The sequence below is a fragment of the Oryzias latipes genome, chromosome 4, assembly GCF_002234675.1.
Source record: "Oryzias latipes chromosome 4, ASM223467v1".
NCBI classification, from domain to species: domain Eukaryota; kingdom Metazoa; phylum Chordata; class Actinopteri; order Beloniformes; family Adrianichthyidae; genus Oryzias; species Oryzias latipes.
Window position 1 is genome coordinate 14760427 of NC_019862.2, and position 17759 is coordinate 14778185.

At 39.0% G+C, this 17759-nt stretch overlaps 1 protein-coding gene across 3 annotated transcripts; it reads right to left on the reverse strand.

Annotated features, from left to right (window-relative positions):
* Positions 1–1868: 1868 nt before the first annotated feature.
* On the reverse strand, positions 1869–15570 carry rexo1 (RNA exonuclease 1 homolog). 3 transcript variants are annotated; one of them, XM_020702420.2, is made up of 16 exons: positions 15217–15570; positions 11947–13703; positions 11767–11868; positions 10742–10949; positions 10515–10669; positions 10291–10428; positions 10068–10191; positions 9698–9823; positions 7337–7477; positions 7142–7255; positions 6959–7032; positions 6262–6372; positions 5962–6077; positions 5733–5871; positions 4275–4384; positions 1869–2812 (listed from the first exon to the last, which is right to left on the reverse strand). In XM_020702420.2, the coding sequence occupies exons 1-15, from the start codon at positions 15407–15409 to the stop codon at positions 4304–4306; spliced, it is 3579 nt and encodes a 1192-aa protein (XP_020558079.1). In that variant the 5' UTR covers positions 15410–15570; the 3' UTR covers positions 1869–2812; positions 4275–4303. The 3 variants fall into 3 exon arrangements, with proteins under 3 accessions (XP_020558079.1, XP_011472362.1, XP_011472361.1); XM_011474060.3 differs by having other exon boundaries at positions 4275–4395; positions 10515–10663; positions 15217–15566; XM_011474059.3 differs by having other exon boundaries at positions 4275–4395; positions 15217–15565.
* Positions 15571–17759: the final 2189 nt, after the last annotated feature.

Here is a 17759-nt window from a genome sequence, read left to right on the forward strand (position 1 = left end):
TGTTTTTTTGGGTGTGATGGTCTTTTTATTTGGTTTTGGTTTTTAAAATTGTAAAATGTTTTTATGTCAAGCACTTTGAGTTACATTAGTTGGAAAAGTGCTGAACAAATAAAGTTTGATTTGATTTCTAACAAACAACACTATTGTTTATTCCTATTTGAATTACAAATTATATATATATTTTTTTACATTTTTAGATATTCTTTAAATACGCATCACAGCAGAAGTTTCAAAATGGAAAAATACTTTCATTTTTTGATTTTTTTCATTTTAAAATGGGTCAGTTGGACCTAGAATATACCAGGAATGGATAAACGTGTTGGGTTCTGCTTGTCCAGAGGCATCAAAATGCTGCTGAGCAGTGGCTTTGGCAATGCTGCTCTCCATCTATTAGCATGTGATCATCTGAGGAGCCCCCAGTGTGCAGCTTTCTCCTTCTGACCCCTTCAGTTCAGGCTGATCAAGAGGAGACAGACCGAGAGGCACTGATCGAATTTGATAATGAAGACGACCCCTCTAAGCTGCTTTGCTCCACATGTTTCAAATCTCTGTAACACTGCAAACACAGGGAAGCCCCCCTCCATGCCACTGCAACATTGTGAAGGTATTGATCCCTGCTAACTGGCTCTTTTAATACCTGGGGTCTGTGGCCCGGCCTGGGGAAATGCATACTGACATGTGGCAGGAGGAGCTCAATGGGCAAACACAAGAAAAGATGGGCCTCTCACAGAAGCATCTCTGTCCCGTTTGCTTTTTGAAATGTACACATCTGCTGAGGAGAGCAGAACTTGCACTCGCTGCACCTGCTGTTAACGAAACTCTGCAGGAGGCAGCTGTCACAGTGTCAGAAACTATTTGTGCTGCAGTAATGGGAGAGGTATTCACTTCTAATGCCGAGCTGAAAGCAGCAACAGAGCAAGGTGCTTGGAGAACAATTCCATCCTGAAATTCAGATGATCAGGTCTTCCTCTGCTGGCTGCCCGTTGTTCTACACATTCGCTCAACAACAACATTACGGTACTTGAAATCACTTTTAAAAACACCAGGAGTGTCAGTGTAACAGAAAAACTGTCTTCGATTACTTCACAAGAAAAGCTAAAACTCTGTAAAGAAAGATTGAATTTCCTCTTTTTACTGTGCTGGTTTCATTTATTTAAATGTTCTTAATTGATCCGATTGGTAAAAGCACACAGACCAGCCTCTTGCAATGCACCTAATAAGATTAATCTACAATCCTTGTTTTAAGGCAAATTTTACTACCAGCTTGTTTTTTTTAGACTTCTACCATCAATTCTTCACAAACTAACTTCTTTTTAAGTCATTTGCCAATTGAATTGACGAGATCTTTCTTATTTTAGTTAATTGATGCCTGTACAAGTGGAGATGCAGGTTAACTTAATTTTTTTGTATTGCTTAATTTTTGGGGAGAACCTGGATTTGACTGATTCTTTAAAATTGTATTAAAAAAAGAATTAAAGACTTGTATGGCGTAAGTTATAAGAATTGTCTTTACAGACAATTTAAACAGCAAAAAAAAATTTTTTTTTAAGAAATACGCTCAGTTTATTGAAAAAGAAAGTGCATTTTAGTTGCAAGACATACAATTTTTCTGACTCTTTTAACTCCCATGCCCCATTTTCATGCAGCTATTGATTACTTTTTTTTACTATGACATTAAAAAAAATTCTTTGATTGTATGAATTGAGATTGATCGGAAAAAATGTTGTTACCTTCAAGTCTGAGTTCGGTATTACCGTACTTTTATGATGTTTGAATGCTTAAAATAAACAAGTGTATTATTATTTTCTTCAATAATGACATTACATTTTTCCAGGAGCAGACAAATATGTAACATAAACAACCAAAACTTTGTCCTTAAACAAATACATTTTAATAGAAAAAGATCAAAAAACAAAAAGTGAGGACATACAAAGGAAATTTTTCACAGAATACTTACTGCATGTTTTCTGCATTTTACTTTCTGTCAGAACCGACATGTTACTCTGTGCAATAACAAATCAGTCCTAACTAAACAACACTGAATGAAATGTTTGCCAATGTCTGCAGGTGTAGATGTTCCTGTAGCTTTATCTCAGGCGGTGATTGAAGCCAAACTTTTAGTGGTGAAGATGGGCAGCCTTATGGAAAAAAATTAATTGGTTTTTAGGAGTACATTAATCGCAATAAATCACAACGAACTGAAAGGTTGTGAGCTATAGAATACCAGGTGTGAGCTATGTGCGTTTACACAGCAACGTTTGACTAAATTAAGTGTAGCTCGGTTTAATTTGACAAGTTACCGAGTTACCAACAAACAAGAATTCTCATTTGGACCCTGTAGAACAGCATCTCTTGTATAGTGCAATAAATACTCAGGATTTGGCCTGTTATACTTTTTAAATAATATAAATCAATGTTTACTTGGTGACATTGACTAAACCTAAGTTTGAGGTTGTTGTTCCATGGATAAGTTGTATTCACTGATACGTTCAAGACACAGAATAAATATGTTTTAGCCAAAATAAATGTAGTTTGTTTTAATGAAAATATGATTAATTTAGGGTTCCTATTGCTTTAAAGGTGCTCTCTTTTGATGCAATGTAACAATCTGTGCTAAACCATTTTAGAAACTGACTAAATATCTCTGAGAGCAACAAGTGCACGGTTTCTGAACCTCTGGAACTCTCAGGAACATCATCCAGATGAGTGCAGAGCAGGAAGGGTCATCTTTTGACCTTTGCATCTTCTTTAATCTTCCAGAACATCAGCTCCATGCAGGCCGAGGCGTCCTCACTGGAGTCATGGCCATCCACTGGAAACACGAGCACAAACGTTCACTTCTTTTACTGCGACTTTGCACAGAAGACTAACAACACACACAACAACTTTACTTCTGCTGCAGTATTGATAGTAAAGAAAGTTATCCTGCTGTTTTATTGTGATCGTCTGTTATTTGGTGTTTCAGGTTATACAGAGCATAAGCACTTTCTGGATTTGAAGTAAATATTTTTTTTAAAGTAATTAAGCAACAGCGACGCCTGCTGGTCCTTTTGGAACAGTACATTTGAAAAAAAGTTAAAGCTGCTGAACGTCTGAAACACAGAAGGTAGAACTCAACCATCTATTAAATTCAAAACTTTTCATTTAAACTAATTTAGTTTGAATTCATTGAATGGATTTTTTTAAAACATAATTAACAATTGACTAGACTTAAGTCCTTTAATCTGGATCTGAGGTGGGCGTATGATTATTTTTTCTTTTTAAGCCTTCAGTTTCCCTTAACTTTTGAGAGTAAAGTTTATCTTCATCCTCCATAAAAATATTTGTACACTAAATTTTGTGCAGGAATCATTAAAATGTAACATAGCCTTGACCAACTTTTAAGGTGCGGCGGATATATACAATAAAAATAAAAACTAGGGTAAATCCACCAAGAAGGCAACTTTATTAGCAGCATCCTCGTAACATAAGACAGCCGGTTCCATAATATTCTGCATTATTATTATGGTACGTGGGAACAATTGTCACAATAAATCCATATCTGGAACAAAGATTCCTGTATTTTGTCTGTTAAATGCAGCTATCTTTTATTTTCAAGTTGAAGGCTCTTCTTCTGTTTCCTCGTTCCAAACATGTTTGTTTTTTGTTAACTTTGCCAGCTCGGGGGTTTCAGCTAAGCAGTTGGCGCAGAGGACGTTTTATCGACAAGTTACTGATTAACTTCACGTGCATCAAGAATAAGTCAGATATGGTGGGGAGTATCCAGTAGTTTTCCAAAATTAAACCTTATTCAGGAAAAATGTAACAATACTGTCATGTTTTTTTTCCTCTGTGGCCTAGTACCAACTGTCCCAAGGAATGATACCGGCCCATGGCCTGGGGGTTCGGGACCACTGCTTTAGGAGATTTAGAATAGAAGAGAAATGGATCTCACAACGAGGAAATAGATTTAAAACTGATTTTACGAGTTAAATTACAGGAAATGTTCTTTCTTTCTCTCTCTTGAACTGGAATTGTGTTGAAGCAAAAAATGTTTTCTGTAAATCTTTTAATGGAGTTTCCTACCGGGAGGTCGTGCTTAAATGTATCAGTATAATTAGGTTTTATTATAGCAATAAACAAAATAGACAGACGTTTGCTTTACTTAAAAAGGCTCCAATACTTAAAGAAAACAAAAGGAAAGAAGGGAAACAAAATCAGAAACTGAATAGAAATCTTCTTGATTTGCAGTTTTTCCTTTTTAAAAACTCTAACAGGTCGTCTGTGTGTCTCACCGTTATCCTGAATGATGCGTTTGAGATGATCAGCCATCAAGTTCTTCAGGGCGCGTTTGTAGGGCAAACCAAGGCGGTGAGGAAACACTACAGAGGTGTCCACGACAGAGCTGTGGATGAGCTGAAGTCAAAGAGGAGGCAGAGTTCCATCAAAAACTTTCCCTCTGTTTTCTTTTTGTATTCAGCAACACAACACCAGAGAGAAAACTAGCTTTCAGTTCTTTTTTATGTGCAGAAAACCTGCAGATGTTTGGAAAACCCAACATGTCAATTCTAGAGGTTTCATATGAATTGAACTGAAATGTATTGGTGAATGCAGCATTTTTCAATTCTTGTTGACTTGTTTTATTAATAAATCAAAGAGCTGTTTAGGAAAATGACTGCATTTCATATATTACCTTACAAAATAATGTCATTGTACCAATAAACTACACCTATATTGGTCTGTAATTTAAAATCTGTGCCTTCAGGTCTGAGTATGACCTGCAATTCCCTAGGCCAGGGGTCTGCGACCTGAGGCCCCAGAACCACATGTGGCTCTTTTATTATTGTGGCCCTCTGGTTGAAGAAAAGAAAACATTTTTAATTTAAGTAACTGTAAAGTAAAGAAAAATGGAAAGTAATAGATTACTTTGTGCGGCTTCTGACCACAGCAGCCATAATGCTCCAACAAGCCATCAAGCAGTTAAACTTTGCAGTTTAACAAAGTTGGACAAAAATATGTTGACAGATTTTTTTTTAGTAACATTTGCCACAGAAGGTCAGTTAGAACAACCAGAATTCACACTTCCCGAATTCTAAGACGGATTTTCTATTTTTGAACAAATTTGCGGTTTTTAAGAGAACCTTCTGTTTCACAAAATACGGCAAGGATCACTTAACCCTTGTGCTATCTTAGATGACCCCACCCTTACATTTACGTGTTCTCCCTACCATGACCAATGTGGAAAAATTTCATGTAATCCATGGACACCAGTGAGGTTCACTAATCATTGAAGAAAAAAGGTTCAGAGCACTGTCTAGTGGGTCTAGATGACCCAACTCCCAATGGTAAAGTGCCTAGGATAGCACAAGGGTTACTTAGCTCTGATTTATTTTAGTAGGTTAGATTTACAAATTTCTGACTAAGATGCACCACAAACGGTAAAATAAACTGTTTTTCTTTTATCATTAATCACTGCTGACGTTACACTACCTACTACTACATTTGCTGCATTGGGGTGATCCTGTGACAGGGTTTCTTTTATTTTGAAAGAAAGTCATTTAAAAATCTATCTAAAGTTATAAACTATTTCATATTTTGAAACGGTACTTTCTCATTATGTTTATTTTCTGTATGCAAAATAAAGTTAATTTATCATAATAATAATAATAGTGACATAAATAAAAACCAGTATCTTATTTTTCTGAAGGGTAAAGTAAGACTTTGCAGCTCCTGCTGGATTGTTGTCAGGTCACCTTCAGAGCGAGGAGGTCACTCTCCAGACTGTGTCCGATGAGGATGGACTCTGAGCTGAACATACAGAGCAGAACGGCCTGAACATCTCTCAGCGTGATGGTGGTGTTCTCCAAGTCTTCCTCTGTCACTCCTGAAAACCTGTAAGCCAGATGCAAATGCCTCATCTGCAACCGCTGCAAGGACTCTCATTCAAGTCACAGAAAAATCCAAATGTGACTGAAGTCTTACCGTGTGTTGTAGTCGACCACTTTGCTGTCTGGTTTAACAAACGTATCGTAGACGACTTTCAGCTCAGAGTCGATGACCGTCACCCTGGTCAGCTCCAGACCCTGTTTGGTATAACACTGTTTCCAGAGAAAGGCAAAAAATATCAAAGTTTAGGAGCTGCTGTGTACGAAGAGTTAAGAGATTCAGTATTTTTGAACGTGTAGTACCAGTCAAATGTTTGCAGACAGGGAGGAACCCAGTACTGTTTTACATGAGACAGATTTTAAATGCAATTTATTCCTTTTTTTTTGTCTGACTCACCATCTCGCAGTCCAAAGCGAACACCCCTCCATTTTTTTCTGGTGATAGCGATTTGCTGAACGTTGACACAAAGCCATCCAGCGACTCTTTACGCGCATCCTGAACATGTTGCTGCAACAACAGATAGGCATTGACTGTTGGCTTGGAGTGAGCCCGCCCACACTTCCTGTCATCCGTCTGTTTACACGCCCTCCTGCTAGCTTAAAATCCCTCACACCCTCAACCTGACATTACCAGTGCAACAGATATGGCGAGCAATATTTGAACTGTCCAGCAATGCAGTTTTGAGCCAGATGCCAGTTCAGACGCGGAAAACGAAGATGTAAATGGATCTATTTGTCTGTAGGCTGCTGCATCAGAATGGAGTGGAGCAGAGAGCCTGTGGCTCACCCTACTACAATGGGTGAGCCACTACTACAAACAGCATTTCTGCTCCTGATTTACAACAATTTGAATAAGCTTCATTTTCTTCATATATGTCCTCCATAATGAGAGAAATGGGTTTATAAACACAAGTGACAACTAAAACAGAAACGCTTGCATTTTTTGTGTTGGCAAAATAGGTTGTATATAATGTGGATTCACTTTAGTTTGAAAACACAGCTCAAAGTCCAGCTGCTGTTTGAATCATGATCTTGTTTCGATATCAACTTCTACTTTATAGGTTTGAAAGAAAATACAACCCGTTGGTGGATACCTTGCCAATCTGACATCCTGCCGCTCCCACAGTTGCAGTGCAGCAGCTGTAGCTCGTCTCCCAGCCTCCAGAGACTGAAGGAGAGCGAGAGACGATGGATAGAAAAAGGTCAGAATGAGGCAGGACTTTATGAAAGTCCCATATATATATTGATAACAGAGCTTTCTTTTCTCAAACATCCACCTTTCTGTCTGCGTAAACGTCCCCAGTGATAGCTGCACTCCTCTCTCCTCACACAGCTACCGTTCACGTTGACCTTATATTCTGCACCACAGCGGCAGCAAATCTTGGTGAATGCTAAAAAGTAAATCACTCGAGTTATTCTGCAGAGAAACTCCTGCTGAGTTTGCATCACGGTTGACACATGTAGAAACTCACGGTCTACAACGGCCTTTTTCTCTGGGAGGTTGTAAAGGACGGCCCTGCCTGGAGCCTCCGGGTTTGCTCTGGGATAGCCGTGCTCCTGAAGCTGCTCCTCCGTCAGCAGGTACGCCTTCAGCTTCCTGTACAGAGTAGCTCCTGAGGACAGACGGAAACGTCCACAGGTTGCTCTGTTATTTAGTGACACAGCTATGGAAAAAAATGCCTTTAAAGGCTGACATGCACTTCTGAGATCAAATTAATAAACTCTAAGCATCTAAAGTCCCACTCCGATGTTCTTTTGATCTATTTACATTTCCGTTTTCTATATACATGTCCTCCATCCCCAGAAAAATGTCACAGGAACATGTTAAAAACACCAAAAACAGGATTTTCGTGGCAGTGGGTCTTTAAAAAAGTTCTTCTTGAAACGTCAATACTTACTTTTCTAAATACAATGGGGCAAAAAAAAAGTATTTAGTCAGCCACCAATTGTGCAAGTTCTCCCACTTAAAATATGAATGAAGCCTGTAATTTCTGTCATAGGCATACTTTACCTATGAAAGATAAAATGAAAAATAAAAATACAGAAAATCACACTCTGTGATTTTTAAAGAATTTATTTGCAAATTATGGTGGAAAATAAGTATTTGGTCACCAACAAACAAGCAATATTTCTGGCTCTCACAGACATGTAACTTCTGCTGTAAGAGAATCCTCTCTGAACTGGTTATCTATATAAAAGACACCTGTCCACAACCTCTAACAGTCACACTTCAAACTCCACTATGGCCAGGACCAAAGAGCTGTCCAAGGACACCAGAGACCAAATTGTTGACCTGCACCAGGCTGGGAAGACTGAATCTGCAATAGGTAAGAAGCTTGATGTGAACTGTGGGAGCAATTATTAGGAAATGGAGGACATACAAGATCACTGATAATCTCCCGCCATCTGGGGCTCTCCACAAGATCTCACACCGTGGGGTCAAAATGATCACAAGAACGGTGAGCAAAACTCCCAGAACCACACGGTGGGATCTAGTGACTGACCTGCAGAGAGCTGGGACCAAAGTAACAAAGGCTACCATCAGTAACACACTTTTTGGTAAGAACTCTACTGGTCGTGTTTGGAGGAGAAAGAATGCAGAGTTACATCCAAAGAACACCATACCTACTGTAAAGCATGGTGGTGGAAACATCATGCTTTGGGGCCGTTTTTTAGAAAAGGGACCAGGACAACTGGTCCGTGTAAAGGAAAGAATGAATGTATCGTCAGATTTTAAGAAAAAACCTCCTTCCATCGACAAGGGCATTGAAGATGAAACGTGTCTTTCAGCATTACAACGATCCCAAACACACTGTCTGGGTGACGAAGGAGGGGCTTTGTAAGGTATTTCAAGGTCCTGGAGAGGCCTAGCCAGTCTCCAGATCTCAACCTCATAGAAATCTTTGGAGTGATTGGAGGTCTATGTTGCCCAGCGACAGCTCCAAAACATCACTGCTCTAGAGGAGATCTGCATGGAAGAATGGGCCAGAATACCAGCAACAGTTTGCGAAAATCTTGTGAAAACTTACAGAAAATGTTTGACTCATCACCAACAAAGGGTATATCAAATACTTATTTTCCACCATAATATAAAAATAAATTCTTTACAAACCAGACAATGGGATTTTCTGGATTTCTTTTGTTATTCATTTGTTTCTTGTAGTTTAGGTATACCTAGAATGGAAATTACAGGCCTCTCTCACCTTTTTAAGTGGGAGAACTTGCACATTTAGTGGCTGACTAAATACTTTCTTTGCCCCACTGTATAAATTCAATTCAGTTTTATTTATATAACCCAATGTTACTGCACAATTGTCTCAACAGGCTTCACTAATTGTACAAAACATAAAATCAGTTATAAAGTACAAAAGCTGATTGCTAAACAGAGTTAAACTGGGCAAAGCTAAACCTTAGACCCTTCTTCTCGTTAAGGAAAAACTCAAAAAAAGGCTAATCCTTCTGGTAAAGCTGAAGTCTGAAAACCGGAGCATGTTCATGTTGTCAGATGTTTGGTTATGTGGCAGGTAAACAGGAGGCTGTCTCACGGCTACAGCCTGGACAGTTAATCGTTTCATAAGGACAGCCTCAGAAGAGTTAAAACACAAATTAATGTTTTATTTGACACAAAGGTTCTTTTTTCTATTTTTTTTTAGATGTTCCTGTAGGTATAATCTGATTTTTTCTTTTATAATTATCATCAAGAGACAAATGGTAAAACCCAATGAAAGAGGTGGTGCTGTTTAAAGACATTGTCAGAAATAAATACATGAAACCTATCATGTCCTTGTGAATAAAAAGCATGTCAGAAATAAAAGAACTTGTTTTGTTTTTACCGGTAAGTTTCTCCTCCTGCTGTTTACCCGACCTGTTGACAGTGAAGCTGGTTGTGGCTGCCAGCCGGCCTCCCAGAACCTCCTCATGGGACTGTGCTCTCCTTTTAGCTCCCAACCCAGACACCTCTGTGGAAAACAGAAACATGAACACGACCGTCACATTTCTCTCGAATGGAAGAAAAAAATTACATTTTACTGCAGAACGAATCGTCAATATTATAACATAATGCAATATTGAGCTTTGATGAACATTTTGTCTGTATTTAACAAACTGGTGGATTTTTTAATTCCCATACAAGCAGCTTTTCCCTTTTAATTATGAATTTAAAAAAATGATGTTTCTAGTCATGAACCAAGAGAGATTTCCTACTGGAGGCAGATGTTGGGCCACAGCTGCTTTTGCCCCGAAGCTTTTTCAGCGTGTTGACGGCCACGTTAAGGTAGATGTTCTTACTGCTGCTGCGCTCATACACCACCTTCTCCTCATCCAGGGCCTAGAACGGAAATGTATGTGGCTGTAAAAATGTAAGACAAGAGACATATCTAACATAAAGTCAGGCAGCAGCTGCTGAGAGTCTCGCCATTCGTCATACTATCTGAAAGGCGTCCTCCTCTGATGAGCAAAACTTGATGCATTCATCTATGAAAGCATTGAGGTAGCGCTGGCGTATGTTGGTGGGAACTTTGGCACCAAATTCAGAGGGAATCACGGGTCGCTTCAATGAAGAGCTCTGAAAAAAATGGCAGGGAACACATTTTTCAGACTAGAGTCCATCTACAAGTTCTAGTTTTATTCTAGGGGAGCCTAACAGGATACCTTCATGGTGGGTGTGTGCGCCACCCTCTTATGCGTGGCTGTAGAGGAGGTCTTGGACAGAATCCCAGCAGTGGTTTGGGTCTTGACACCCTGCAGGGTCTGACTGGGAGATAATACTCGACTGGCAGTTGCTTTAACATCTGCAGGTCCTGCTCCTTCAAAAGGAAAAACACAAGACTCAAGTATAGAAATTCCTAAGTTTACTTCAAGTGAAGCAAGATTCTCACTTGTCTTAGGCGATGAAGGGTTGGGACGGTGGGCGATTCTTTTCTTCTCTCCAGAAAAGCCGATGCTGGAGCTTTGCGCGGCGGCGGCTTTGACAGAAGCGGAGAGCTGAGCGGCTTGTTGTTGTGCTATCTGCATTCGCTGGAAGCACGCCTCCTGGGGTGTTGGTCTTTTATACGAGCGGATCGCTGTCTTTGCAGGTGGATCAACCTAGACAGCGAGAGTGAGACGTTTAAAATGATAGATTACATGAATAAAAAGAAGGATGTTAAACTGATAGGTTAGTTATTCTGACCATCATATGGATGTTGAGCAACTTCCCTTTTTTTTAGATGTAACTCCTGAACAAATTAAGTGGTGTAGTCTTTCTGTTTAACGTCATGTATTCTGCTAAAAAGTCTTAACTAAAGTCACTTTAAAAACCCACAAATTGGTGTTGAATCCACACAAAGTAAAAAGTGAAAATTCATTATGTTTCGAGAGAATGCGAAGAAACACAGCTGATGTGCTCAGACCCACGCACACTTTCTGAGAATTACCCATAAAAATTCCACGCAGCTGACTGATCAAAACTAAAGGTTTCTGTTAACAACATTAACAATCAGCTCAGCTTAACTGGAAAGCCCCTTAGGCTCCGATCACATCGTGTTGTGACTTGTTACTTCCTGGTGCTACTTCCTAAAGTCCCACAGTGTCTGGAAGTGAAGAGTAAAAGTAGGCGGTGAGGCCGCTCTCAACCATCTCACTTCCTGTGGTTGACTCTACAGTTAAAAGTATGAGAAAAATGTCTATTTCACGTATGCAGGCAATGCCTCAGCATTCTCCAGGCTCTTTAGAATACTTTTAGAAACAATTATACACCAAAACATTTTAAAATAAATAAAAACAAATCTCTGGTTTTCTGGTCTTTCTTAGACGTTGTGCCCAATCTTAAATCAGTTAAATAGGATGCAAAAAGCTTGTCAAACATCTACTGTGGATTAATAGCAGAATATTTTTAGGATAATTCATAGCATGAGGCTCTTACGTTTCCTTTGGCAGCTAAATGGGACACCCTCTTCTTCTGGCCGGGAAGGAGAGTTGCTAAAGTGCAATCTGTGCTTTTATCCTCCTCTGAATCCCTGGAAGGCTGAAAGGTCACATTGTTGAAAAACCTTGACAATAAATAACCAAGTAAAATAGTTTTCCAAAAAGGGGCTATTAGTACCTGCTTTGCTTGCCTTCCCTTGTCTTCCCTCTTCACATCTTTAGATTCATTAAAGATCCTCAAGCACTCCTCCATGGGATCAGAGTCCAAATCCAGATCATCTTGGAAGTAGGAAAGGTCGATGCTGTCGGCCTCTTCCTCCTTGCATTCTTCATTGTGATCACTCTCATTGTCAGAGGAGGATTGAGTCCACTCGGAGACTTTCCTCTTGTTGAGACGGACTCTTTTTAACGCATCGGCTGACTTCCGTACCAGGATTTCCTCGGACTCATCCCCGGAATCCACCAGAATCGGTTCCGCCTCTTCTGGACTCTCGTCTCCAAACAGATCTGCGTGGCTCAGACTCAGATTCTGCTTTTTGACTTCCAGTCTTTTTTCATGTGATAAAGTGAGGCTTCGCTTCATTTTGTCATTGCTGACAGATGAAATCCCTTTGCTGCTGCTGGAACTGCTTTTACTGGTTTTCTTTGTATCTTTGACTCTTTTAATGCTGCTAAGTTTACCGTTTTTCTGTTGGCTGTCCTTTTGCCTGCTGTGTTCTTTTTCTCTCTCTGAGGTCTTCAGTTTTTTGCTTTCTCTTGCATCTTTGTGGTCTTTGCTTGCATCTCTTTTAAGCTTTTCCACAGTCCTGACCTTCCCGTCATTTTTCTTTTCATCTCTGCCTTCTCTCTGAACTTTATCTGATCTTTTATCCTTTGACGTGCTCTTCCCGAAGTCCTTTTTTCCGTGACTCTTGTTTTGATTCTTTAAGCCCTTCGCTGAGCCACTGTCTTTACTACTGCTGCCAAAACTCCTGCTGGCTGATTTGTTTATGTCTTTTTCAAGTCTATGCACTTTCTCAGGCTTTTTGTCTTGCCTGCTTCCATCAGCCACCTTCTTCTTCTCCAGATGGTTTTTGGTTTTGTCCCATCCCTGAATGTCAGAGTCGAGGGTCCGTTCATCTGTCTTGCCCTGCACCTGAACACCTTCAGGCATGTCTTTTCCAAAAGTGATGCATTTTCTTTGCTGCAGATTGCTGAGTGAGGTGGGTCTGTATTCTGTTCCTGAGCTCTCCCCATCAGAGTCAGAGATAGTATACTTGTTTGCATTGATGCTGGGCTGACACTGCTTTTTCCCGTCAATAAAATACCCCTCATCCAGCAAATCTGTTCCTGGGAGTTTAAATGTCTTGCCACAGCTGGTACTAACAAGCTGCGTGACGGAATCCCTCTTGCTTTTGACTGCGATTCCGGCTGAGTAGTTAGACAGCGGGTCGTACTCCATGTCTGTAGACGGTCTAGAGCTGTCGACAGTGTATTTACACTTAGAAGAAGGTGTACTGTTTGCATACTTTGGACTTGGGGGAGAAGAAGGGATTTGTGCTGGAGGCTTTTTTAAAGAAGTGGGAACATATTCCATTGAGTTACTGTTGACCACCGGACTGTCTGAATCCAAGGTGTACTTGCTGCAACCAGGAGTGGGCTTGAATCCCTCTGAGGAGATCTGATAACTCCCGGGATCGTAAGCCAAGTGTGAGCCTGCCGCTTTCCTTTTTGCAGCATTGGATCTGGATGGGCCAGCTCCCTTGTTGGGATTGTACGGTTCATCCTCAATCTGAAAGAGTTTCCTCTTCTCTCTCTCCACCTGGCTGCGGACCTCCTCGATGGCTCGGTTAACCATCTCCAAGGCGCCGGTGATGTCACCTGATTCAGCATCCTCGCCATTCTCCTGCTGCTGCGGTCTGCTTACTTCTGGGTTGAAGGGATCGTATCCTTGTTCTGCAGGAAAAGGATGCAAGAAAAATGTTTATTTTTGAATGCAGCCACCGACTACAAACATCCATTGAATTATCTCCTTATGGATCTCTTTGCCACAACAAATATATAGTATTGTTATATTGGTGTTTCTATAAAAATATATTATTGTTTATGACAGGCCTGACATCCCACTAAATTCCCAATTAATATAAAAAAGCCTCAAATAAAGACTCATAACTGACAAAAGTCAGAAATGCATATACTTAAAATTTATCAGGCAAAAGAAAAATGACTTAAGAGTTATAAATAAAACAAGAAAGGGGAAAAAAGAATGGAAGTTTTCACATAAGTTCAACAGTAAGTCATGACGGTGATTTAAGAAAACTCTGGAACGAATTATATGGCATGTAAACAACCTAATCCAAACAAAGGTTTAGCATTTACAAATAAAGTTACTAATGTGTGTAAAGTATTTCTGAAATACTGTCATAATAAAAACCTTCTTTTATAAGAAACCAGCACACCTGCATAGAAAACAATCCAACAGAGTAGCACATACAACCACACAGAAACGTGATATAAAGATGAGACATGATGGTTATGTTGAAACACTGTGTGAGTGACAACTTTGTGAACAAATACACAAAGATGAAGGAGTTAAATTAATACGAAATGTTCACTCTGAGCTGAACTCAAAACTGTTTTCACGATCACAGCCACAGCGCAAAAATGACAGAATGATGATGTCTGTCCTCTAAATGTCAGCAGTCATTCAGATGTAATCACTGGTTCTAAGAACAGGGGTTAAAAATATACAAATCCACTTTACTTCAAAAGAAAATCTTAAAATCTTTTTTTTTATTAATTGCACAATTTAATTGTCTGTATTCAGGCAAGAGTTTTACTTTTATTCTAAATCAAGAAACTGAAAATGTTGGCCTAGAAAAGAAGGTGGCATTTATCCTGACAGTTCAAGGGGAATATTTTGCATTGCTGAATTTTTTAAGAAATGAGGCACCGATGCTTTAGTTTACCTTTCTTGTATCTTTTGTTTCATTGCTGTTTATCCATTTTACAATTCTTACTTCATGTTTTGTTGCTACTTAGACCTTTTGTGTTTCTGTTTTTTAGTTTGCTTTTTTTTTCTTTTTTTTTTGTTGGCGTTCCAAAATATTAAATCCGTTTGTCACAGATTAAGAGCCAATAATCAACTAAATCTGGAGGGGTAGAACAACTCAATTTTGCCCAAACCAAATGTTCTTAGCAAAAGGTTATTGATACTAAACAAACATCAAACTTTCAGTGCCTTTCTGCAAATCAAAATAAAACAAACTCAAAATATGCGGCTTGCCACTTGATTTGTCTTTGTACAGCAAAGCACTGCATAGTGTTGTGCCAGGATAAAGTGCGTTTCTGAGCATAATTAGGATTTCCATTATTCACGTGGTGTTGGTTCTAATTTTGCAGCGGTCCAACAATGTCTAACTGTTAGCACAAACTTGTCGAATGAATTGTGTATTTGACAAATGGGCACCTTTTTGTCCGAAGTGACGGTTTCTTTGCTTTTTAACATCGGCCAATGCTCCATAGGACGTCCGTCTTTGCTGCTGTCTGTGCCTGAAGTGACAGTACGGTCTGTTACACCCACTGAAGCCGCTCCTGCCATCGCTGTTTTCCGTGTAAAACGGGCAGTCAATCCCTTGGAAAAAGCCGGTGGACCTTAACATTATCTCGGGGTATTCTTCTCATTCCTGCACTGACATGCCCGGCCTTTAATTTCGTGGTGGTTGTTAAATGCCGAGCAACTCTTCAAGGAACAACAGAACAATAACAATGCCCCTAAGGCGCCATGTTGGACAAGTTGGAGAACTCTGATCTCGCGAGAAGTCCCAATTCCCGCATTTGGTGATGTCAATCTGCTACTTCACTATCGCCCAATAGTAAAACTTTGTTACTACAAATAAGGTTAATGACAAATTCCCGACCCCGTAGACTAAGGTTAGTTGACACTGATCAAACTTGCACACCCAGAGAAGTTAGACCAAACTATTTTTTATTATAACTTTCCTGCCTCAAAAAGGAAATAAAGATAAGCATGCTATATTTGCCAAACACTTTCACACCCAAGTGATTAAAGAAGATAGTATTGTTTATTTTAATCAATAAATGGAGACAGACACGTCTTGAGAGCTTTTATTTTAAAATCACTTGTTCTCTGTCCACATCCTGTAAAATACAGCTGGAGAGGAAGTTTTTGTGGCTTTATTAACAGTAAACAATTTCTTCAGTACACAGACGTTGGAAAATAGACACAAAAAAATAAAAATAAGAAGGGTCTGAACTTTCAATTAATCATGGGTGTTGTACAATCCAATTTTGAAAAAAAAAAAAAAGAAACTCAATTTGACCATTTTACCCTCAATGCCAGAATTGTATTCTTTTTTTCTAAGCTATATAGTGTTCTCACTTCGGTTCTACCATAATTGACCTGGTCCTCTTAAAAAACCAACAACCTGAAGAGCCACTGGCAAAGTTTAATCAGGTAGGTGCTCTGGACTTTTATCTCCCCAGCAAAGGCAATCAGGACTTAGTTCAAGGTGTCACAGGTCAGCAATTAGTGGTGGCAATTAGGATAATTGACATCCTGGTACAGCACTTAACCTATCTTGCCTTATTGACACAGTGTTTGGTGCCATCCCTGATCCCAAAGACCCCTCCTCTGACACACCTGATTACAAAACTGTCACTTCTTGATCTGAATCAGGTGTGTTAGTCATGAAAGGGGTAAACAGAAAGGGATGACTTGAGGACTATTGGGTTGTGAAACACTTTTTTATATGATAGAGTTCTGAATTGTGTGTGAAACTGAATTCTATGCTAATGAACACTTGAATAATCTCAGGAATACTTGTAGTTTGTTTTGTAAATACCACATTTTGTCTTCAATTTCTTTTATGTTTGAGCTCAGATTTTTACCTACTATGATTGATGTAAACTGTGTTTTTCTTTTAATTAAAACGTTTATCAACTTTACAATTTTAATTGTCATTTTCATTTTTTTTTACTTTCATTGAAAAACTTAAACCCCAAAAAAGCTTTTTTTATTCTTTTATGTTTTAAGATTGTACAATGTTTAGTTGTCCCTGTGTACAGCACTTTGTGCCTCCTTGGCTGGTGGTAGAAGGTGCTTTACAAATAAATAAATATTACAATTTTATTCTGTATCTTTTCCAGCCTTTTCATTTTCTGACAGTTATTAGCTTCGAGAAAAATGACTTCTGTTAATCCGAGGATAGAAGGCTAGCCAAGGTACGTTTTTCATTTTTTTAAAATGTATTTAAAGTTCACAGGTACCTATGGAATTTAATAGGTTGACTTGTAAACATTAAAAAAGTATAGTAGTGGAAATTGTATTTGATTAAACTGTTGCTAAAACAAAAGCAACACCCATTCTCCACAGAAAATGATGTGATGATTTAAAAATCTAATATCTAGTGTTTTTTTTGTTTTTTTTTTTCACTTTTAATTCCAATTTATAATCCTAGTATAATGTTTTTAGTAGACCAAAGGGCATGCCAAAGTTATTCCGGCCCAGAGTCGGAATTAAACACAGAAAAGCAGCATTTCAGTTTTGTGCAGCTTTAACCTTAAGCAGTCTTCCTGGCAATTAAACTTTTACAATGACATTTAAAATTTACTGATCTTTTCAGCTCAGAGTGTAAGAGCTAAAGGATTGTTCCCTTCTAATCCCAATTAAGTCATATGTGATCGAAATTCCTCATTTTTACTCTTTCATTTGTGATTTCTGACAGTGTGCTGATGTTGTTTTTCAGTTAAAACACTTTAAATAAACCTGCCTTGACAGATGTAATTTTATAGTAAAGTTTTTGTTATCCTGGTGAATATGATGCAATTCCTCTCAACAACAAAATTCTGAGCATTAAAAGCATACTCGCCTCAGTCCACACTCCTGTTATGCATAGTTTGGTTGGTGATTCAGGAAAATGTCCGAAATAAAACTGAACCTCAAGATTCAGTTTGACTACTGATTTTCTACCCGACACTATGTTGACTCAC